Here is an 18505-nt window from a genome sequence, read left to right as displayed (position 1 = left end):
CATCCAATTGCGCTTGGTGGGTTGAAATGCTCATTGCTCATACTTGCAGATAACCATGCCTTCAGTCAGCTAGGTGTAGATATAAAGCAGCCCTCTCAAAACTCGATGGACAGACAGAAAATCAATTATCTTTATGCAAGGGGGCAAAAAAAACTAAGAACCAGACTATCTGCATTCATTTCCCATCTTTGTGGTTGGTCTGTTTTCCTTGTGCATTTATTAAGCGGATTAAGTGTTTCGCACTGCCAGCATCTCATAAATCACAAACAATATATAAACTTGTGACACCTATGTAGAGTTGAAAAAGAGTACCCATCCAAAACTGCTTGCAGGATCTTACAGAAAGTCTACACGTTATCGCAGTACATTCTGTCAGCATTGACTCTCTTGACAACAACCTTCCGCCTATGACAAATTGCACAATTATTGCAACACACCATTGTGACAACTGTGGCATGGGAAAATGGTTAAAATTACACAATCCCAGGCCCCGTCTTTGTTGTCCATAGCACAAATTGTAGGTTCCGAAATATTCTGCAGCGTTCTCTCTTCCGCCAACACCCACCCCCACAAAAAATGAACTACCGAAAAAACCTTTCTACTCAATGCCCCCGACATGAAGTCGAAAAACACCCAACAGTCCAGTAAGGCCACTGTAGACTCTGAATCAAGATATGAGGTCTTGTCCAAAAATAACCCTTCGTGAGTCACAATAATGTGAAATTCAATTATGCTTTTCGCATTGCAAAAATAACATTCTGTAATCATTGGCGGCTGAAACCTACAACCTTGATAGCTTTATGTTGCGGCCATGATGGACCTTGAAAGTTACAGAATATGTAGAAAGCACATTATGTATGGTATATTAATACATCTGAGTTTTGACCTGTTTTGAAAGAATATTTTGGGCACCCTTTTGTAGCACCAAAGAATTGGGACTTGCATGTATTGTTGACAGATGTCAACTGATGAACTGGTAATAGGGCAGGAGAAAGGTCATTAGAATCCCAAGACGCAAAATGCTTTTGAAAAATGAAACAACAGTGATGGTAATGAGAATGAAACTTACCAGCACTGTTGATGTACTATTTAAAAATGCGGAGCAAAGCAAGACCAAGGGCTGTTACTGAAACAATGGTACCTGCAGCACATACATAGAAGAGAGTTACTTCTGAAAGACTAAGAAAGTCGATCCAGGAAATTATCCTGCAAATACCCTATCAGAAAGCTGCACAGGGGAAAAACATGGGGCAGTCAGAGATCATTGGAGTAAATATATTGCTTCAAAAATCACATAGCTTCATGGCGCTAGAAAGTACATCCACCACACCATTTCAGTGCCATTTGCAAAAGCACTGTATGCTATTGCAACCCCAAGTCTACAGTAGTGGCTGAAGAAAACATGTAGTTTCTAACAATTGAGACACCTTTTTTTTACCACCCAACTCCACACCCTGCAATGGCTATAGATTATGTCTTTTGTACCACCCAACTCCAGACCCTGCGGTGGCTATAGATTATGTCTTTTGTGCCACCAATTACATATACTGCCATATTTATAGATCGGGAGGGTACCTTAGATCTGTTTTAGCCCCTGACAAGATTAATCTTGACATGCGCTAACTTGACCCAATTTTGGCCTTATTACATCCAACAAAAGGCTTGAAAGATTATGAAGTATCAAGACGGTCTTTCTGAATCAGCAGAGGGTTCAGCTCATCCCCTTGCAAAAGCTTATGAGGAAATTTCAGTTTATGGCCTCGAAGCAAAGAAGGTAATTTGGGTATGAAAGAGTCCAATCTTTGTGTACAATTGGATACTTTGATGGAATACAGTAAGCAACAGAGCACATCATTGGATGGGATACTTATCACAAATGATCGAATGTGACTTATGGCAGCATCTTTGTTGCATCTCTGCAGTTGCTCTTCCTCAAAAACTGGTACCAATGGACCATGTATTTCTCACCTCATCTTTTAGAGTAGGCACTTTTATAGCATGAATGTTGTAATGCTGTTGTATATTGGACAGCAACTTTGGGCACCATTTTCCATCTGTTAGTTCTCTTTCCAACTTGTGAAACAGCTTAAACATTTTGTTTAAAAAGGCATCTGATGTAGGGTACCCCGCTTTTCCATCCCGTTACTGTATCCACTTCAGTTTTCCATGCTCCCTTTCCCTTTCCCTTTCCCATGTGCCTATACCATAAGCCAGAAAGCATGCAGCTAAGGTCCTGATCATGACATATGAGACTGAAATGAATCAGCTACAGAATCCAAATTTAGACCTTGTAAGTCTCATTGATATCAATGATGATAGGACCAACTTCAACAAAGCTAGAGTAAAAAAGAGCCACATAGAGGTCTCTATGAAGGCTGGAGGCAAGCAGTGTAGCTTCCAAAAACAGATGGGAGGTAATATCTGCTGACAAGTTAGCAGAAGGCAGGGTTGAAATGGCTCACAAAAGATTTTTCTTTTGTTACTTTCATTCTGCAGCATCCACCTATATGTCTACACAACATTCACAGGGAAAATGGCATATTATGATAAGGTAATACATAGACGTGTCACGTGATACACCCTCAGTCCACCAGATTTTCTAGCTGTAGCAATGAAGGTAAGTTTACCAACCAGGACGGACCTTCTGGCCTCAAAAAGAAACATCCAAGAATGAGTTGAATATAAATTAGAATTTTATATTTTCACAATCTCTTCTACAACATAATTAGGTCCAGTTTACGCCTCTACGCCTAGAGGCGTTGACAAGCAAGGTGCCAAACTCCCCCCCTCCCCAACCCTTGAAGGGATTCTCCTGTATAAGACTAGAATATGTCAAAAAAATTTGTTGTTCTAAAGTCCAAAAATCTACACAGAAAATAAAAGAGAAAACGAAAGAGAAGAAAAAAGAGGTAACAAAAACTTGTATGGAAAAACATACAGGATTCTCCTGTATGGTTTTTAGTAAAGATCATGTCCATCATTTTTATTAGACAGAGCTTCTCTTAAAAGTTAAACCCTAGACTCCTACCTATTGTGAAGTTTGTATCTTCTCATTAAAAGTCCTTTGAACTTTCATAATAAAAATGTTTGATCATACTTTGACTCTTAAGCTCCTGTAAATTATGTTATTTTAGCACATAATATTCAGCAAATTATATCATCCACAGTGTTTTCCCAGTTCTTATGTGAAGTCATATTTTGAAATACTTTTGTTTTCTATGATTTCATGAGCACGCATGCTGATATAATAGCGTCAATTTAAAATATGTAAGAAACAAAAAATGCACCTCTAACTAAAGAGGCATTCGAGACTCATACTATACCACACATCTAACGTACATCTCTAACAATAGGTGTACCATCTTCTGAAAACTTGATGGCATCAACGATTCTGCTGGACCACAAGCAGAATTAGAAAAAACCATGTGTCAACTCAAAGATGGAAACAAACCTATACAGTACTTGATGACCTCGTACTTTGAAGCTTCCAATTGTGTTTTCAGAGCATTGATTTCCTGATCAACATATTATGCCAGAAAGATGTTGAACCGAAACAACAAACTTCATCTTGCATACATAACAAAGAAGAGTCAAACAGCACAAAACAGAGCCCATAAAACCTTACCTTGTCAAGTTTATTCGTCAAACTAGATGTCTCTGCACTTTGAGTTGCAAGTTCCTCTCTCATCCGTCTTTGAAAACAAGCACCTTTCACATTAGTAAGAATACTTGGAAGATTTTGTGGCACACTTTAGTTCAGTATCTCTATTTTGACCAGAACTATTACTCCTAGGTGTCTGTCTACATGGCAAAACTCCTACAATAGTGTAATCCTGATACCTTACCCCCTTTCCAAGTTCAGATCCAGCCGTTGGCCTGCAGTGACTTTGTCCATCTCATACCTGCGAACATGGAACTAATAAGCACCATTGAATGAAGGACAGAAAATCGAGCTTTGGTATAAAAACATGAGACTTCATACCAACCTCATTTCACTTCGTAATTTCTCAATATCAGTCCGTAACTTTTCAGTCTCACGCTGTATCGCTGAGACTTTGTTCTCCTGCATAAATCCATAAGTGGGCAGAGGCCCAAACTAAAGAACTGACCTCAATTTCATGCCACACATTGATACAAAATTATGTCAAACACGATACTATATGTCTATGGTTGACATTAGAAAGAAAAGTTATACAATATACTAGACGGCAACAGAGCTTCCCCTCAGGCCTCAAGTCCTGCCCCCTTCACAAAGTGTGTATTAAAAGTTCTAAAATCTCTGGGACATATCATACCAGAAATAAATCAAAGAAACACAAAGCTAAATCCCAAACTCAACACTAGACCAAAAACTGAAAAATATGAAGGGGTGCAATCAATTCACTTCTTATGAGACATCGAGCACAATACTCCATTTGAAATTAGTTTGACCTACCCATATAAGTTTAAACCCTAATCATTTCGGAAATTTTTACCCACTATGTTAGGTGATTGCAAAGCTATAAATAGTTTATATAGAGGCCCAAAAAGCATGCATTGATGTCATTTTGAAGGCCTGATGGAAAGAACAATGCAGATCTATAAACTAAGGTCATCCATAATAATACAACCTTGAAAGAGTAGACTGAAACAAATAAGAGAGAATTCCGTGAAGTTACTGCTATAATCTTGAAAGAGGTCGTTAACTAGCCTTGGGAAGCAGCAACTGCATTCCTCATGCCAAACAACATGGCTATACATGCATACGTCTCCCCTGATGTGGCAAATGTTGTCTCTTTGGCAGGTCTGATTTCTCATATGCGAACTTGATTGCATCCAACATAGGCATCCATGAAAGAATATATACCCAAATGGCAACGGAATAACCTCTTTTGGTGGCAACATTGAGATCAACAGAGCCACATAGAGATCCCATTTTTCTTTGAGACACCCACAACACCACTCACCTATTATGCATACTCCATTATTTGGGTGAATCCCATGGCTTCCACTTGATCAAATTCGCCTTGATACCCTTGGCATGGCAAGGATCATGTATTCTTTGATGGCAGCCTTGGACCTTGAAATTGGGTTGATAAGATGCTCAACTAACCTCTACCCAGCCCAACCAGCCTGTCTAATCAGGCTGCCACTTCATGCTGCTGTCCCACCTTCATTGCACCATTCCATACAGCCCCGTATACTGCTGATGTCACCTGCCAGCTCATCGGCTCTGTTCCAGCCTGATTCTCCTGCGCAGATCTGCCTCAACCAATCCCAGACAGCAACGTGGCCTTTCCAAGCCCCTGCTGTCCTCCATGATGTCTTCCATCTGCTAGGTTCTCTCTTTGGTTTCTGCCCACATGGCAGCCCATGTGCTGCCCATGTGGTAGCCCCATGCTTTTCTCTGGGCATGTTCTGCCCTAGGTCTCCATCCCCACGCTCTGGCTTACAGATGGGGAGGTGACCTTTCCAACAGTGGGGGAGAAAATGGATGCAAGTGTGCAGAAAGAAATAAAAGGGCAGAAGGATAAAGTGATAAAGCCATACAGCATTTCAAGTAGGGAGCTGCCAGACGGATGGCATGTAGAAGACACAATTGTAGAACCGTTTAAAGCTTCGCAAAGGAGGTTCACGTATTAAATGGGCCAAATCTGTAATTGATCAGGATGATAGCATTCAACACAAACTAAGGCAAGATGGCAGCCCTCAGAATAAATTGAACACAGAACGAAGGTATGAATATCAACCGAGCTTATGCCAAAAGCAAGTGGAGCAGATAGCAGCTTTATAAGCAAAAGTCGAGAGGCCTAGAAGGAGGAGAAAGCATTTGGGAATTCAAGGCTAAGAACCTTCAAGACTCTCGGTCTGTAGTTAACATGTACGACCCTTAGTCGATAATGATGCATAGGAGACCTTGTAATGCTGTTTTTTGTCTCATATGTCATATTCAAGCTCTAGTAAGGGCTAACACTACATCATCGTCATCATCAAACCTCAATCACCATATTCAAGCTCTAGTAAAGGCTAACACTTCATCATCGTCATCATCAAAACCTCTATCAAACTGCTTTTGCAAGTCATAATTGAAACATTACAAGAAGCAGTCCCTGAGATGTATAAGATTTTACATTCTGAAACTATGGTATACACTCTGCTAGGTCACACGCTGACAGGATTAAGTAAACTAGCCAACATACCTGTGAGCTTTGGACATCAGCCTTTAGCTTAGATATGACAGCTTCCTGCATCATGATATTCTGTTCAAGGACCACGACCAGAAACAGCTAACGCATTAACTTCAACAGATTCGTAAATTGGACAAGTCTGCCAAAAAGAACAAAGCAAGCAAAATCATCGCAGAGGTGATGCTGGCTTCATCTATATAATATTCATGGTTCAATGTGTTGACGTGAGCGGCAACAGCTTCTTTAGAATAAATGAGTATCTTCAAATGCATGAAACTTCATCTAAAAACAATAAAACATCATATCATGTGTGTAATAGAAAGCATCGCAAGAGCATCCACATTAGTTATACCTGTTGCAACTCGGACTTGGAGACAAAGGACTGTGCAACATTTTCCAAGCTGTCATTGAGCACATCGGTCATTGCTGCGGTTATGGCCTCTGCCTGGCTAACTGTAAAACCTTGTGACTCCAACTTTCGGACCTGGAACATATCCAATATTAATTCATGTTTAAATAAATGAAAGTAGAACTTCCTAGGCTAAGTGTCTGATATTTATGAAGAAATCGTTGCAGGATGCTAATGCCGCTGTGTCATACCAGTGCGAGAGTATCCACAAATAGAACTTTCTTGGCCCCGTTCGGAGCTGACGCAAGTTGCGAGACGTGTCTAGTGTAGAGGCTCCTTAATGTAAAATAATTCCAGGCACATGACGGTGTCGAATTGGCCAGATCGAGGCCCATCCGCCCCTCCGCCAAAAACGGCCAATCGAGTGTCGACACAACCAGCGCTTGCTTAAACCTGAACTTGGGCTCTTTCAAGAGCAAATCTGGAGAGCCGACAGGCCTACGAGGACAACGATAAAGCCTCGAGACTTGTTGAGCGACGCTCCGAGCAGGTGCAGTACCCATGAATGCAGGGCGAGAGCGAGGAGGAGCTTGGGGAGGAAAGATGCAAAAGCGAGCAGGGTCAAGGGGGGGGGGGGGTTACGAAGCGAGGCAATAATGGTGGAAAAGGGATTTCATGGGAGAGATGAAGATGCAGGAATCGGCAAAGGAGAAAGGGATATAAAACTTAAACTGTTGAAGCAAATACTGAGGAAGAGCGATGGCAATGGAGATGGAGAAGATGGCGATGGCGATGGCGATGGCGATGGCGAGAAGGCATCGATGAAAACACGATCACTTTACCACACAAAATGCAAAGTCGCGAACGCTTTGCATTTCGCAGCACGCTTTTTTATAGAGAAAAACCCCCCGCGCCCCCCCTCCCAAAAAAAAAGAAAAAGAAAAAAAGGGACCCATTTATTCTGGCCGCCGTGTTTACAAGGTGAGGAGCCTCTCGAAAAGAGCATTCGCACGTGTTCCAGAGCCCACGTCCTCGCTCTGGAGATGAATACATAGTTGGTTTGCCACTTTGCAAATCTACGTTCCTTTTCAATGAAAAGTTGCTTTGTTGGTGACAAAAGCACCATGACGGGTTATCAAGCGCAGGTGTGGAGTTTTTTTCAAGCAGCCTTGCTTCAATATATTTGGCAAACTCATAATGACTTAATTTTTTGACAACAACAATTACCTTTGGACTCATATCCAAAGTTGTAGGAGCAGCTTTTAGATGTCCTTAGATATTAATCATGTAAGAACGCTAAGTTGAATGTTGCTTATATAGCGCTAAAAGACGTTGCTTGAGCTTTGGCTGTATTTTTCTCTTACTTTTTAATAATATAAATCCTTTTTTTCCTTCGACCAAAAATATCAATCCTTTTTTTCCTCTGACGAAAAAAAAAAAAAACACTTCCCCTTAGACTTGGCTAAATTTTGTGGAGGTCAACATGGGGGAACTCCATGATGTTATTGTAGAGCTACTTCTAGTTCCAGTGCTTAAAACATTAAAGGAGCCTACAATGGGCACTGAGGAACAAGATGTGGATCTAGTCAAAGTAAAGGTGATCAAGTCATGCGATTGAGGCCCATTAAAAAGAAAGCCCAAGATTTCTCAAAGCACTAAGGAACAAGATGTGGATCTAGTCAAAGTAAAAGTGATCAAGTTATTTGAATGAGGCCCATTAAAAAGAAAGTCCAAGATTTCTCAAAGTAGTGCTAGCGGAAGTAGAAAGAATGAGGCCCACCTTCCCCTCTTGCACTGTCCCCCAAGGAAGTTCCCTAAAATTGATATTCTCCAATCAAAGACACTCTAGCAAATGAGGAATCCATACTTGAGGAGGTTGCAAGGGGGGCAAGGACCTCAAGCATTGATGTTATGTGGGCAACCCTGAGAACCCCTTACCAATCTTCATCGGCATCTAGGTTTGAAGAACCAAAAAATTATGGTCTTCTTCAAGGAGTTTGAAGATGTGTGTGCTTGCTCATATGAGCAAGAGCTTTGAATCCAAAGAAATCTCAGCATGCACCCAGATCTAGAAAAAAATTTATGAAAATTCTCACCATCAAAGCGAGATGTTAATGGAGTTCGAGCCTTCCTTGGGAACGCGTCTATCATTGGAATTGACTTTGCCTACGAATAACCCAAGCATATCCTTTCTCCCTTATTGGCCTCTCCATCATGTTCACCTTGTTCGCGTACCCTTTCACAATTGTTCTTGCGTAACCTCAATTATTCATTCCTCTTTCATTGCCTCTTCCACCCTTAACTTCTTGGAAAGGTCGTAGTTAAGTCTCCCAAGTTCAAAGGGGGCTTATATGGAGGATGCCTATAGTCATCTTGGAAGGTTCTTATAAGCTTGCAAATCCAAGAGAGTAAAACAAGAGGATGGACAATGATATAATTTGATTCTCGACATTTCACAACTTGGAATGAGCTCAAGAACACTTTCTTGAGAATAGTTCAAGTAGGCATTTTGAGAAGGCAACTTCTATGACCTCATCATGTTCAACTTGCTCAAGATAGGACTGGTAGAGACAATGGCAAAACTAGTCATAAGAGTCAAAGTTTTTTCACTCATTTACCTTTTGATGTAGGCACATTTCTCATTAAATTGTGGTTCATGAGAGGTCTCCCACCAACTAGTCAGAAAAGTCTCTTCCTCAAATTGCCACCCTTGAGTAGCTCCAAGAGATGGCACCCAAGTGGAGAACTCTATGCAAGTATTCAAACAAAAGAGTTCTTTTTGCACCCTCTACAATAACACCAACTCCCTAACTCAAGAAAGAAAGGGAGGAGAACTCTATTCAAATATTCAAACTAAAGACTTCTTCTTGCACCCTTTACAATAGCACCAAATTCTAGTGATGAGCTTCCCTAACTCAAGAAAGAAAAGGGAGGAGCTATGCCAATCAAGAGCCAAGACAAACGAGGTCAATAAATACCTTAAAGAGATGAAGAGCGTTACGAATGGACTTTCTACCGACGAAGAACAAAAGGATGGGCTACTAACGTAGAAGGTATCATTGATAAAATGTGTTCCTTGATTGCTTACTATTTCCATTGGAAGGCTGGAGCGCGATACCACGTTCTTGTATAGGAACTTGGTAGTTGTTTGTGCATCCGCCTTATTGGTGGCCTTGGCCTCTGCCCACTTGGTGAAATAGTATGTGGCCACGATTAGATATCGGGCCCAAGTCCCTTTAGTAGCTATTGGACTGATTGGTCCCACACATTCAATGCCCCACTTTTCAAAGGGTTCATCTATAAGGACTCTTATTAAAGGCATATAGTCTTGATTGTGGGGAATGGAAGTCCACTGGCAAGGGTTACAGTGCTTGATAAACTTAACCGCATCAACAAAGAGGGTTGGCCACCATAATCCTACTTGCAGCACCTTATGGGCAAGTTCCCAAACAAAGTGATCACCTGCAATGCCCAAATGGGCTTCTTCCAATACCTCCATGAATTCATCCTCACAGATGCAGTGGTGCATTATGTCGTCCTTGCCCATGCGATAGAGCTGGCCAGCTATCAATTGATAAGGAGTTGCATCCTTGATGAGTTTCTTGGCCTGATATTTATTAAGGGCCTTATCCTCAGGAAACCTGTTGGGTAGGAAGTGTCCGATCTCTTATGCCCATTCCGATACTAGATCAATAAGGAATAGCGGGGCATTCAGAAGATCATCTTCCACTCCAGAGTCCCATGGCCAAATTTCAATTGGGGATATGGGACATGTGATCTGCCATAAAGTGCGTGTGTCCCTTCCTCACAGCGACGATGAAGTTGAACTTTAAAAGGACAAGCATGCACTGCATGATACATGGTTTATTGACCAAGTAAAGGAGTGCCTAGTGATCCATAAAGACAACAAACTTGTTTGCTAACAAGTAATGGCTAAACTTTTTGACCACATGCACCATGGCAAGTCCTTCTCGATCCATTGTGGTGTAATTCATTTCGGCCTCATTTAGTTGGTTGCTTGCAAAATATATCAGGTACTCTAAGTTATACTCTCCTGGTTGTACCAATGCACACCCTATTGCAAAATTTGAAGCATCGATATGGACTGCTCGCAAGATAGGGGTTGAGGACAAGCTTGAAGGTTTCATAGGAGGATTGGTACTCTTCCGTCCAACAGAATATGACTAGTAGTTTTGTACAATGGGCAAGCCATCTTGGCATAATTGTATATGAATCTACGATAGTAGCCCATGTGATTTGGGGGTAACTCCAAGATCAGTTTAATTTTATTATAATTTGTGGAGATCCTGCTCTTGGACACTACATGTCATAAGATGACCTTGTGTTTAACCCAAAATTGGTACTTCAAAGGATTGAGGGAAATCCAATAGAGACAACATCTTTCAAACACTAGTCTCAAGTACTTGAGATGGTCATCCCATTTGGAATGAATACACAAGTCATCCAAGAAAATCTCTAGGAAGTCCCTCAGGTATTCCTTGAATGCCATAATCTTGTAGCAAGGGTGTTAGTGAGTCCAAAAGGCATCACCTTTGAAGCATAAACCCCCCATTCCATGGCAAAAATAGTTTTGTGGTGGCCTTGCAGTTCAATGGACACTTGGTTATATCCCAAGATCCCATCTAGGAATACCTGAGGGACTTCCTAGTGAGTCCAAAACAGTTATACCTGAGGGTGTAAAATCTTATAGCTCAGGTATAAAACAGTTATGCCATAATCTTGTAGCTCAGGTATCTCATTTGTAGCTCAAGTATAAAACAGTTATGCCATAATCTTGTAGCTCAGGTATAAAACAGTTATGCCATAATCTTGTAGCTCAGGTATAAAACAGTTATGCCATAATCTTGTAGCTCAAATATTCCTAGTGAATGCCATAATCCATTTGTAGCTCAGGTATTCCTAGTGAATGCCATAATCTTGTAGCTTAGGTATAAAACAGTTATGCCATAATCTTGTAGCTCAGGTATTCCATTTGTAGCTCAGGTATCTTGTAGTCATCCTTGATTCCTAGGAATGCCATAACAGTTTTGTGGTGGCCTTGCAGTTCAATGGACACTTGGTTATATCCCAAGATCCCATCTAGGAAGCTATAAGCTTCCTTGCTAGTGACCCTCTCCAAGACATGCTCCATAAAGGGTAATGGATATTGGTCCTTGCGAGTCACAGTGTTCACTTTTTTGAGATTTATGCATACTCTAATTTTGTATTCTTTTTCAACACTATAACCATTGGGGACACCCAGTCCGTATGCTCGATCTCATATATGAATCCTGCGTCAATCAACTTTTGTATTTCTTCCTAGATGATCATCGCCTATTGTATTCATAGGGTAGGGTCTCTACTACACTAGCCTTATGTACTCCATCATGGTGATGGTGTGTTGTACGACCTCGGGCGACACACCCTTCATGTCGGTATATTTCCATGCGAAGAAATCCTGGAACTCCAATAATAGGGTAACTAGTACTTCCTCTTGATCAGGGGAGAGGTCTTTGTCTATATAGACTAGCTTAGGGTTTCTACCATCTAATGCTAGGTCCACTTCCTTGACCTTACCTAGACCATCATACCCTTGATGCTTTCCTTCTTCGATAGTTTGCTTGGCCTGCTCAAGAAGTATCTTGCGGTCTTGGATCGTATATGCCTTGAAGTGATTGGGGACTTGATGTAGATTAGCCTCCTCTTCCTCCTTGTCTTTCGAGACCTTTGGTGAGGGCTGCTTCTCCATAAAGGACTCTTGGGGGTTTTTGCCTTTGGAGCCTTATCTTTCTGTGGTGGACCAACTTCTAGTGGGGACTCGACTGGAGGCATTTCCTCTGCTTTTAAGGATCCTAAGGGAGCATTGATTCTATCTAGCCTAGTGCACCCTTGAACTTTTTTTTGGGGATGTTAATCATATTTAGGGGGACTATTTTTCCAGGCATCTAGGGATCGTGGGCCACCATTTTTGTCCCTATCCTCTCAACCACATCTATTGTAGCGAGGAGATGCATCCAACTTTGTGAGAGCTCGGTCTCACCTAGGTCCTTCTCTTTACATGCTTGGAATACATTCAAGGAGGTAGTTCTCTATGTAGTATCCGACTAAGCGGCAAATTAGTTGCTAGTCAAGGGATGGACCTACCATGTGTGAAGGTCAACTCGGATGATTTGATCATCCTTGTGCAAATAGATCCTATTTGAGGACCAGTCATGGACTATTCTTGTTGCCCGCATGAAGGGTCTTCCCAAAATAACATCATAACCATTTGGCTACCCATGGAAATCCATTAACACATGCTAGACATGGTAGGTGAGGCTGAAGGTTTTGATCCTATTGTCCCTCAACACCCCTACTGGTTGGGTGGTTGCTCTGTCCGATATTCATATCCCTAGCCTATTGAGGGCGGGAGCTGCAGGGTGCATTGGAACATACTATTCATCCTGAAGGACGTAGTGATTTATCTGGCCTGGTTGGTATGAGGACCCTTTGTATGGGTCAAAGTCACCTATCAGTGGAACATAATCTAGTTCTTCCCACTCACTCGAAGGTTCTTCAATGATTACTTGGTTCATAGGGGTGATTTGAGGCAATGGGGGTGGGTGATGGCCTAGAACTCGTTGTGGTAATGGTAGATTTTGAGCCATGTATTGCCCTTAATTGGCAGGAGGTGCTCCTTGTATAGCAAGTTAACCTTGATTGAACTAGTTGGGTGGGGTGGCTAAGATTAGGGGTTACCTTTACTGACACATCGACATGGGGTTGACCCTTGAAAAATGACACTAGGAGGTCTCATGATTCCCCCATCTAGTACATTGGGCACAATAAAGCAATGCCCTCACCTTAAGGCATGGGCACTCGTTCGTAGGGTGGTTGCCCATGCACAATGCGCACCACACATTATCCCTTCTAGGAAACATGTGAGGTTGCTAGTACCTTCTCCTGGTAATCCTCCCTTGAGTTGTAGTGCCACTCTATTTAAAAGATCGGTGGCCACCTCATCTATGTTTTCCCCCTTGGGCATAAGGGCTATCTCCTTGGACTCCCCTGGGCTAGTTGCCTTACTAGCACGAGACATTTCTGACAGAGCGACAGGGAACTTTACAAGTTGGTCCTTACCCTCCATGTTATTATACAAGAGTACAACAGTTTTGCTGCACAACTCAAATGACATGGGGTTTAGGGAGAACATGTGGTCATGAGATTTTGCATCCCTTAACCCAAGAAGTAATCGAGGCAGGAGGCATTCGTCATTCATTCTCTCATGAGTCTCGCAGAGTGGGAATTCAGATGTTTAATCCTGGTGATGTATTTCCAAGCTTCTTGTGCTCTTTTTCCTTAACCTCATACCACTGGTTGATCAGACTCTATCTTTGGCCAGTGGGAGCAAATCCCACTATAAAGGCCTTCCTTAATGTCTCCCAAATGAATTTTTTTCCAATCCCTAAGGCCATGTACCATTGGCCCACTTTACCATCAAGGCTCAAACCCCAATGCGTTCACTTTGTCTAGGTCACCGATGTCTCGCAAACCTACTTAAACCTTTCCACGTGGGAGACAGGATCTCCTTCTCCTAGAAACTTCATGATAAGCTTGGAGACAGTAATAGGATGACTTTGTGAAGCATTAGTGTCTCTCCCCATGACTACTTGCGATGTGGCCCCCCTTCCTAGGCTTGCACTAGGATCTTCATTGCCTCATCAATGAGTACTATCTGTGGCACGGGTGAGGTGCTAGGGGGACATGCATGGCTCCGGTCCTTGGGGTGGATTATAGTAGTTCGTTGGCCAAATAGGAACTGTGCTTGCTAGTCCTGGCCCAATAGAACCTCGAGCTGACATGCAGGGTGGGCTTGGGTTTATTGGCCTCACTGGTATGGGCCTTGGCATCGCTATGTTTCCGTTAGGTACTAGCCTATAAGGTGTAGCCATGGGGAATGGCATACCAACTGGGGCTCCTCCCTAAGTAGCATTTAGATTGGGACAAAGGGGAATGAGTCAAGGCACTCTCCCCAAAGCTCATTTGATCACTACCCTACCCTTCGGGACTTAGTGGTCAGATTCTGGGTACCTAGGGCTCAAAAATTCTCACGAAGGAGGGTTCACCCTCATAGAACTAAACCTGTGGCCCTAAAGGCTCTTCAACTGAGGTTGGCAAGGGATTGCTTTAAGCATTGCTCAATGCAGATGTTGGTGGAAAGTCTTGCTACTCTTTGGTCATTCAAGTCTACCTGCTAACAAAAGATTGACTAGGTCAGGGTCAACCAAGCCGAACCTTCTCATAATATTAGAGAATGTCTCCCTTAGATGCACGGCTATAGTGGAGGGGGTGGCAGATTAGGGCCTAATTGAGCTAGAGTTGAGAGGTATAGGGGCCTCCAAATTGGGGTTCTCCCAAAAATCATTGAGTCTTCTGTATTGGACATGGGCCATGCACCAAGTGAGACCTAGGGATTGAGATTCTTGATGAGGCTGATACTAAGGTGGTTCCTTGGCTTGATTTTAGATTGTTGGATGCACTATCCTCCGGTTTTGGCTCAACTCCTAGGATTTTTCTAGACCTCAATAGCATGAGGGTTGCTCAAGGGGGTGCTCACCAGGAGGTTCAGCCTATGAGTTTTTCAATCTCCCCCTCTCGTTCAGTCTATTAACGCAGCATGTGTGCCATCTTAGTATCTCAGCATGCACTAGGATACTATCCCCTCGTGCATGGAGTTATTATCTTGGCGTGCATGGAGTTATTATCTCGGCCTGCACTATCTCGACATGTGTGGAGTTATTATCTCGGCATGCACATCAGGTATCCCAACGTGTGTGGAGTTATTATCTTGGCATTCACTATCCCGAGGCCCGAGGTGCATGGAGTTATTATCTCAACGTGTGTGGAGTTAGATTTGATCCCTATTTTGGACAAGATTTGGTCATTAATTATGCCATCTGCTAGAGATTATGTGAGGTGTCAACTGTTAGACTAGGTCAAAAGGTGTAAAAAATGTCGGCAATCCTAGCCCCGGTAAAGTCAATGCTATCTCAACAAAGTCAAAGTTAACCCGACAAAGTCAACACTATCTCGCCATGGTCAACACTATCCCAATGGATTTTATCTCAACATACGCCAAGTTATTAACCTAGCGTGTGCACTACGTTAGGCTAACTTAACGCTTCTTGCTAGGAACACTCTGGCTGACGGAATTTTCAGGATTCTTTGAGTTTCCTGGCCTTTGTGCATTGTTTGGAGTGTGTGAGGACTAGTTTCCTAGCTAAATTACCTCTAGAACCAAAAGGAATGAAAAATTTAAAAAAACAAGCAAGTTTGGATGAAAGTGGACGGTTTCCTTCCCAAGATGGATCGTTTGTCATTCCTGTGACCTTGAAACTTCAACCCAGTCATCACTTTTTAGCTTTTCCCAATGGGATGGGACTTGCTCCAAGGTTTAGCAATGAATCCAAGCACTCGCTCCTAGGTTTTGAGACCTCCAATGCACACGAACTACAACAAACCACTCAAAAGCTTCCAAAAAACACCTTGAGTTTTCTCTCTCTTCCTTCTCACTCATTTTCCTTCCCTTTTTAAGCTCTAGCCCTACACTAAACTCCACAACCAAGCGTCATGGCAATGAGAAATAGCGGAACAAGCATGTGCAAGCAAAAGCTCCCTGGCAACAGCACCAAAAATGTGTAATCTCTGGCAGTTGCTCACGTGTCATAGGGATCTTGGAGGAATGTTGAGGGAACTCCACCTCCTACTACTCCTTGTGGGAGCAATGCAAGCCCATGCGGTCCATACTGTCACTTCAATGGCTTTCGGAGTTGCAACACTGTGAATCCTCAAGAGGAAAGGGAGAGAGTGAGAGAGATGAAGAGAGGGAAGGGGAGAGGGGGAGGGGAAGAGAATGCATGGAGGAGGAAGGGGAGAGGGGGAGGAGAAGAGAATACATGGAGGAGGAAAGGGGTGAGAGGCATTCACAAAGGCAAGAGCATGATAAACATAGACAACACCGCTTGAAAAGTAGGAAGTCTTCTATTCCTCAAACTTGCACATTTACAACTAAAGACAAAAAGTCAAATTTTCAAGCTTTTATACATAGCACCTTTTGAAGGGAGGGCCAACCCTACTCCTCCTCAACACTCTCCCTATTTCTATTGTTACAACCACTTGGCCAACCACCATTCCTATTCTATCCTTTCTTTCACTCTTGCTCTTGGGGTGTAACATACCTCTTCCATCTAAAGGGTGCTGATACATTATGGTGGCCATAGAAAATGCCAGCAAGTGGCTAGAGGCTAAGGTAACAAGGGACAATGCCATTAACATTGTGGCTATGTTCCTTTCATATAATATTTTCACTCCTTATGGATGCACATTTTCTTTATCAAGCATGCATATCTTCAAAGTAATGCAATGATTGGAAGGATGCATTTTTAATTAGAAAGTAATAATTGTAAGCCTACATTTCTAAACAAAGCCTTCAGAGCATTGATCTTCAAATCAATGCAATGGTTGGAAGCATGCCTTCAAAGCATGTTTTTAGCTCATGCATGAAATATGTTGTGAAGTTGAAGGCAAGCATGTTTAGGTTCATGTTTTTGGTTCATGCAAGCATTTCAAGCCTGCATTCCAAGGGTATGCATTCCAAGCAAGCACTACAGCTAAGGCATGCACACCATTAATGTAAAAGAACGTGATCTTCGAGAACTTTTATTTTTCTTTAATGACAAGTGTTGAAGACAACATACGTAATCCTCAAACCATGTCACAAGAAAATATCTTTGGGGTTTCTTAAGGCCAACAAAAATCTTTATGCCAACAAGGCCTCTTAGCTTCACCTAGCTCTATTGTGTCTCTTTAGGGTCTCTATGGCTAAGAAGGCAAACTTTATGCCAACCAGGCCTCCTAGTTCTAGTTAAAAGCTACCAGTTGTTGTAAGTGTTCATTAGAAAGTTAAGAGTTTCCAACCAAATTTTTAAATATGTAGAATTTTGATAATCTAACATGAGAAATGGCTTTGTTCATATCACACCGGCCATTTTGACCACAAACATCACTGTATTTAGACTCATATTGATCAATGTATGGCCAAAATAAAGCTTCGTGTCCAAGCCTCTCCTAAGCACGGCCAAGAGTTGTGCCAACATCGCCCTTGGCCATGCTTTGGGGCTTGGACAACTAGTTTAATTTTGGCCATAACTTGGTCAATATCACTCCAATTATGATCATGTTTATACTCAAAATGATCGGTGTGATATGAACAAAGCCATTTATTATATTAGAGTGTCAAATTTTTACATATGTAGAAAGTTTTATTTTTATATTTGTTTCATAAGAGCTTGACTTTATCATGCGTAGACATGAACATCATGTATATGCCAACCGTCATTGTATATCAATAGTTTGAACATCTATACTTAATAGTTATTAATATTCAATTTCAACAAGATCATAGTCAAGGCAAGATGGAGAATGAAAATACTGAGAGAGAGAGAGAGAGAGAGAGAGAGAGAGAGAGAGAGAGAGCACTCTTTTGCCATTATGTTCAACTTGCACTTTGTGTTCTTGTCCTCTCTTCCCAAGTGTCCATGCTCCCTTGCACTCTCAATCATGCACAAGCATACTCTAACCTTGCAATCCATCCCTTAACCTTGAAATCCTCACCCTCCCATTTCCAATCCTTTGTAACTCCCTTTCCCTTCTTTTGCAATCTAGCATTTTCTCTCTCTCTCTCTCTCTCTCTCTCTCTCTCTCACACACACACACACACACACAATTTCAATTCTCCATGCTAACACAAGCACTCCCATCTCTTCCTCCCTAATCCCCCTCTCCCAAACTCAATTCCATCTCTTTTGTAAACTTGATACCCATTCTTGAACCTAGAATCCTCACTCCTCCCTACACCCTCTCTACTCCTAGATTAGCATTTCTAAACCCTTACTTCCTCAAGTTATGATGGAGACTCACTCCTACTTTTTTACTTCTTATTCCACCCTTT

General features: G+C 42.1%; 1 protein-coding gene across 1 annotated transcript; it reads right to left on the bottom strand.

Moving 5' to 3' along the window:
* Positions 1-388: 388 nt before the first annotated feature.
* On the bottom strand, positions 389-7367 carry LOC147898286 (protein FMP32, mitochondrial-like). Its single transcript, XM_087378927.1, has 9 exons — positions 6768-7367; positions 6520-6651; positions 6180-6239; positions 3987-4063; positions 3846-3902; positions 3626-3692; positions 3452-3515; positions 1070-1141; positions 389-973 (listed from the first exon to the last, which is right to left on the bottom strand). Exons 1-8 carry the CDS (start codon positions 7077-7079, stop codon positions 1086-1088), a joined length of 825 nt encoding a protein of 274 aa, XP_087235053.1. The 5' UTR covers positions 7080-7367; the 3' UTR covers positions 389-973; positions 1070-1085.
* Between the last annotated feature and the right edge of the window lie 11138 nt (positions 7368-18505).

The sequence above is a fragment of the Dipteris shenzhenensis genome, chromosome 9 (genome assembly GCF_047967505.1).
Source record: "Dipteris shenzhenensis isolate YYH24624 ecotype China chromosome 9, Dip_SZ_1.0, whole genome shotgun sequence".
NCBI lineage: Eukaryota > Viridiplantae > Streptophyta > Polypodiopsida > Gleicheniales > Dipteridaceae > Dipteris > Dipteris shenzhenensis.
This window is presented reverse-complemented; position numbering and strand designations above follow the sequence as displayed.

Excerpts from the sequence above, each read along its gene's own strand:
- LOC147898286 (XM_087378927.1), bottom strand. The coding sequence starts at position 7,079 with ATGGGTACTGCACCTGCTCGGAGCGTCGCTCAACAAGTCTCGAGGCTT. Across the intron at positions 3,516-3,625 it reads TGACGAATAAACTTGACAAG|GAAATCAATGCTCTGAAAAC; the intron begins GTAAGGTTTTAT and ends TATGTTGATCAG. Across the intron at positions 1,142-3,451 it reads GGTCATCAAGTACTGTATAG|GTACCATTGTTTCAGTAACA; the intron begins GTTTGTTTCCAT and ends TATGTGCTGCAG.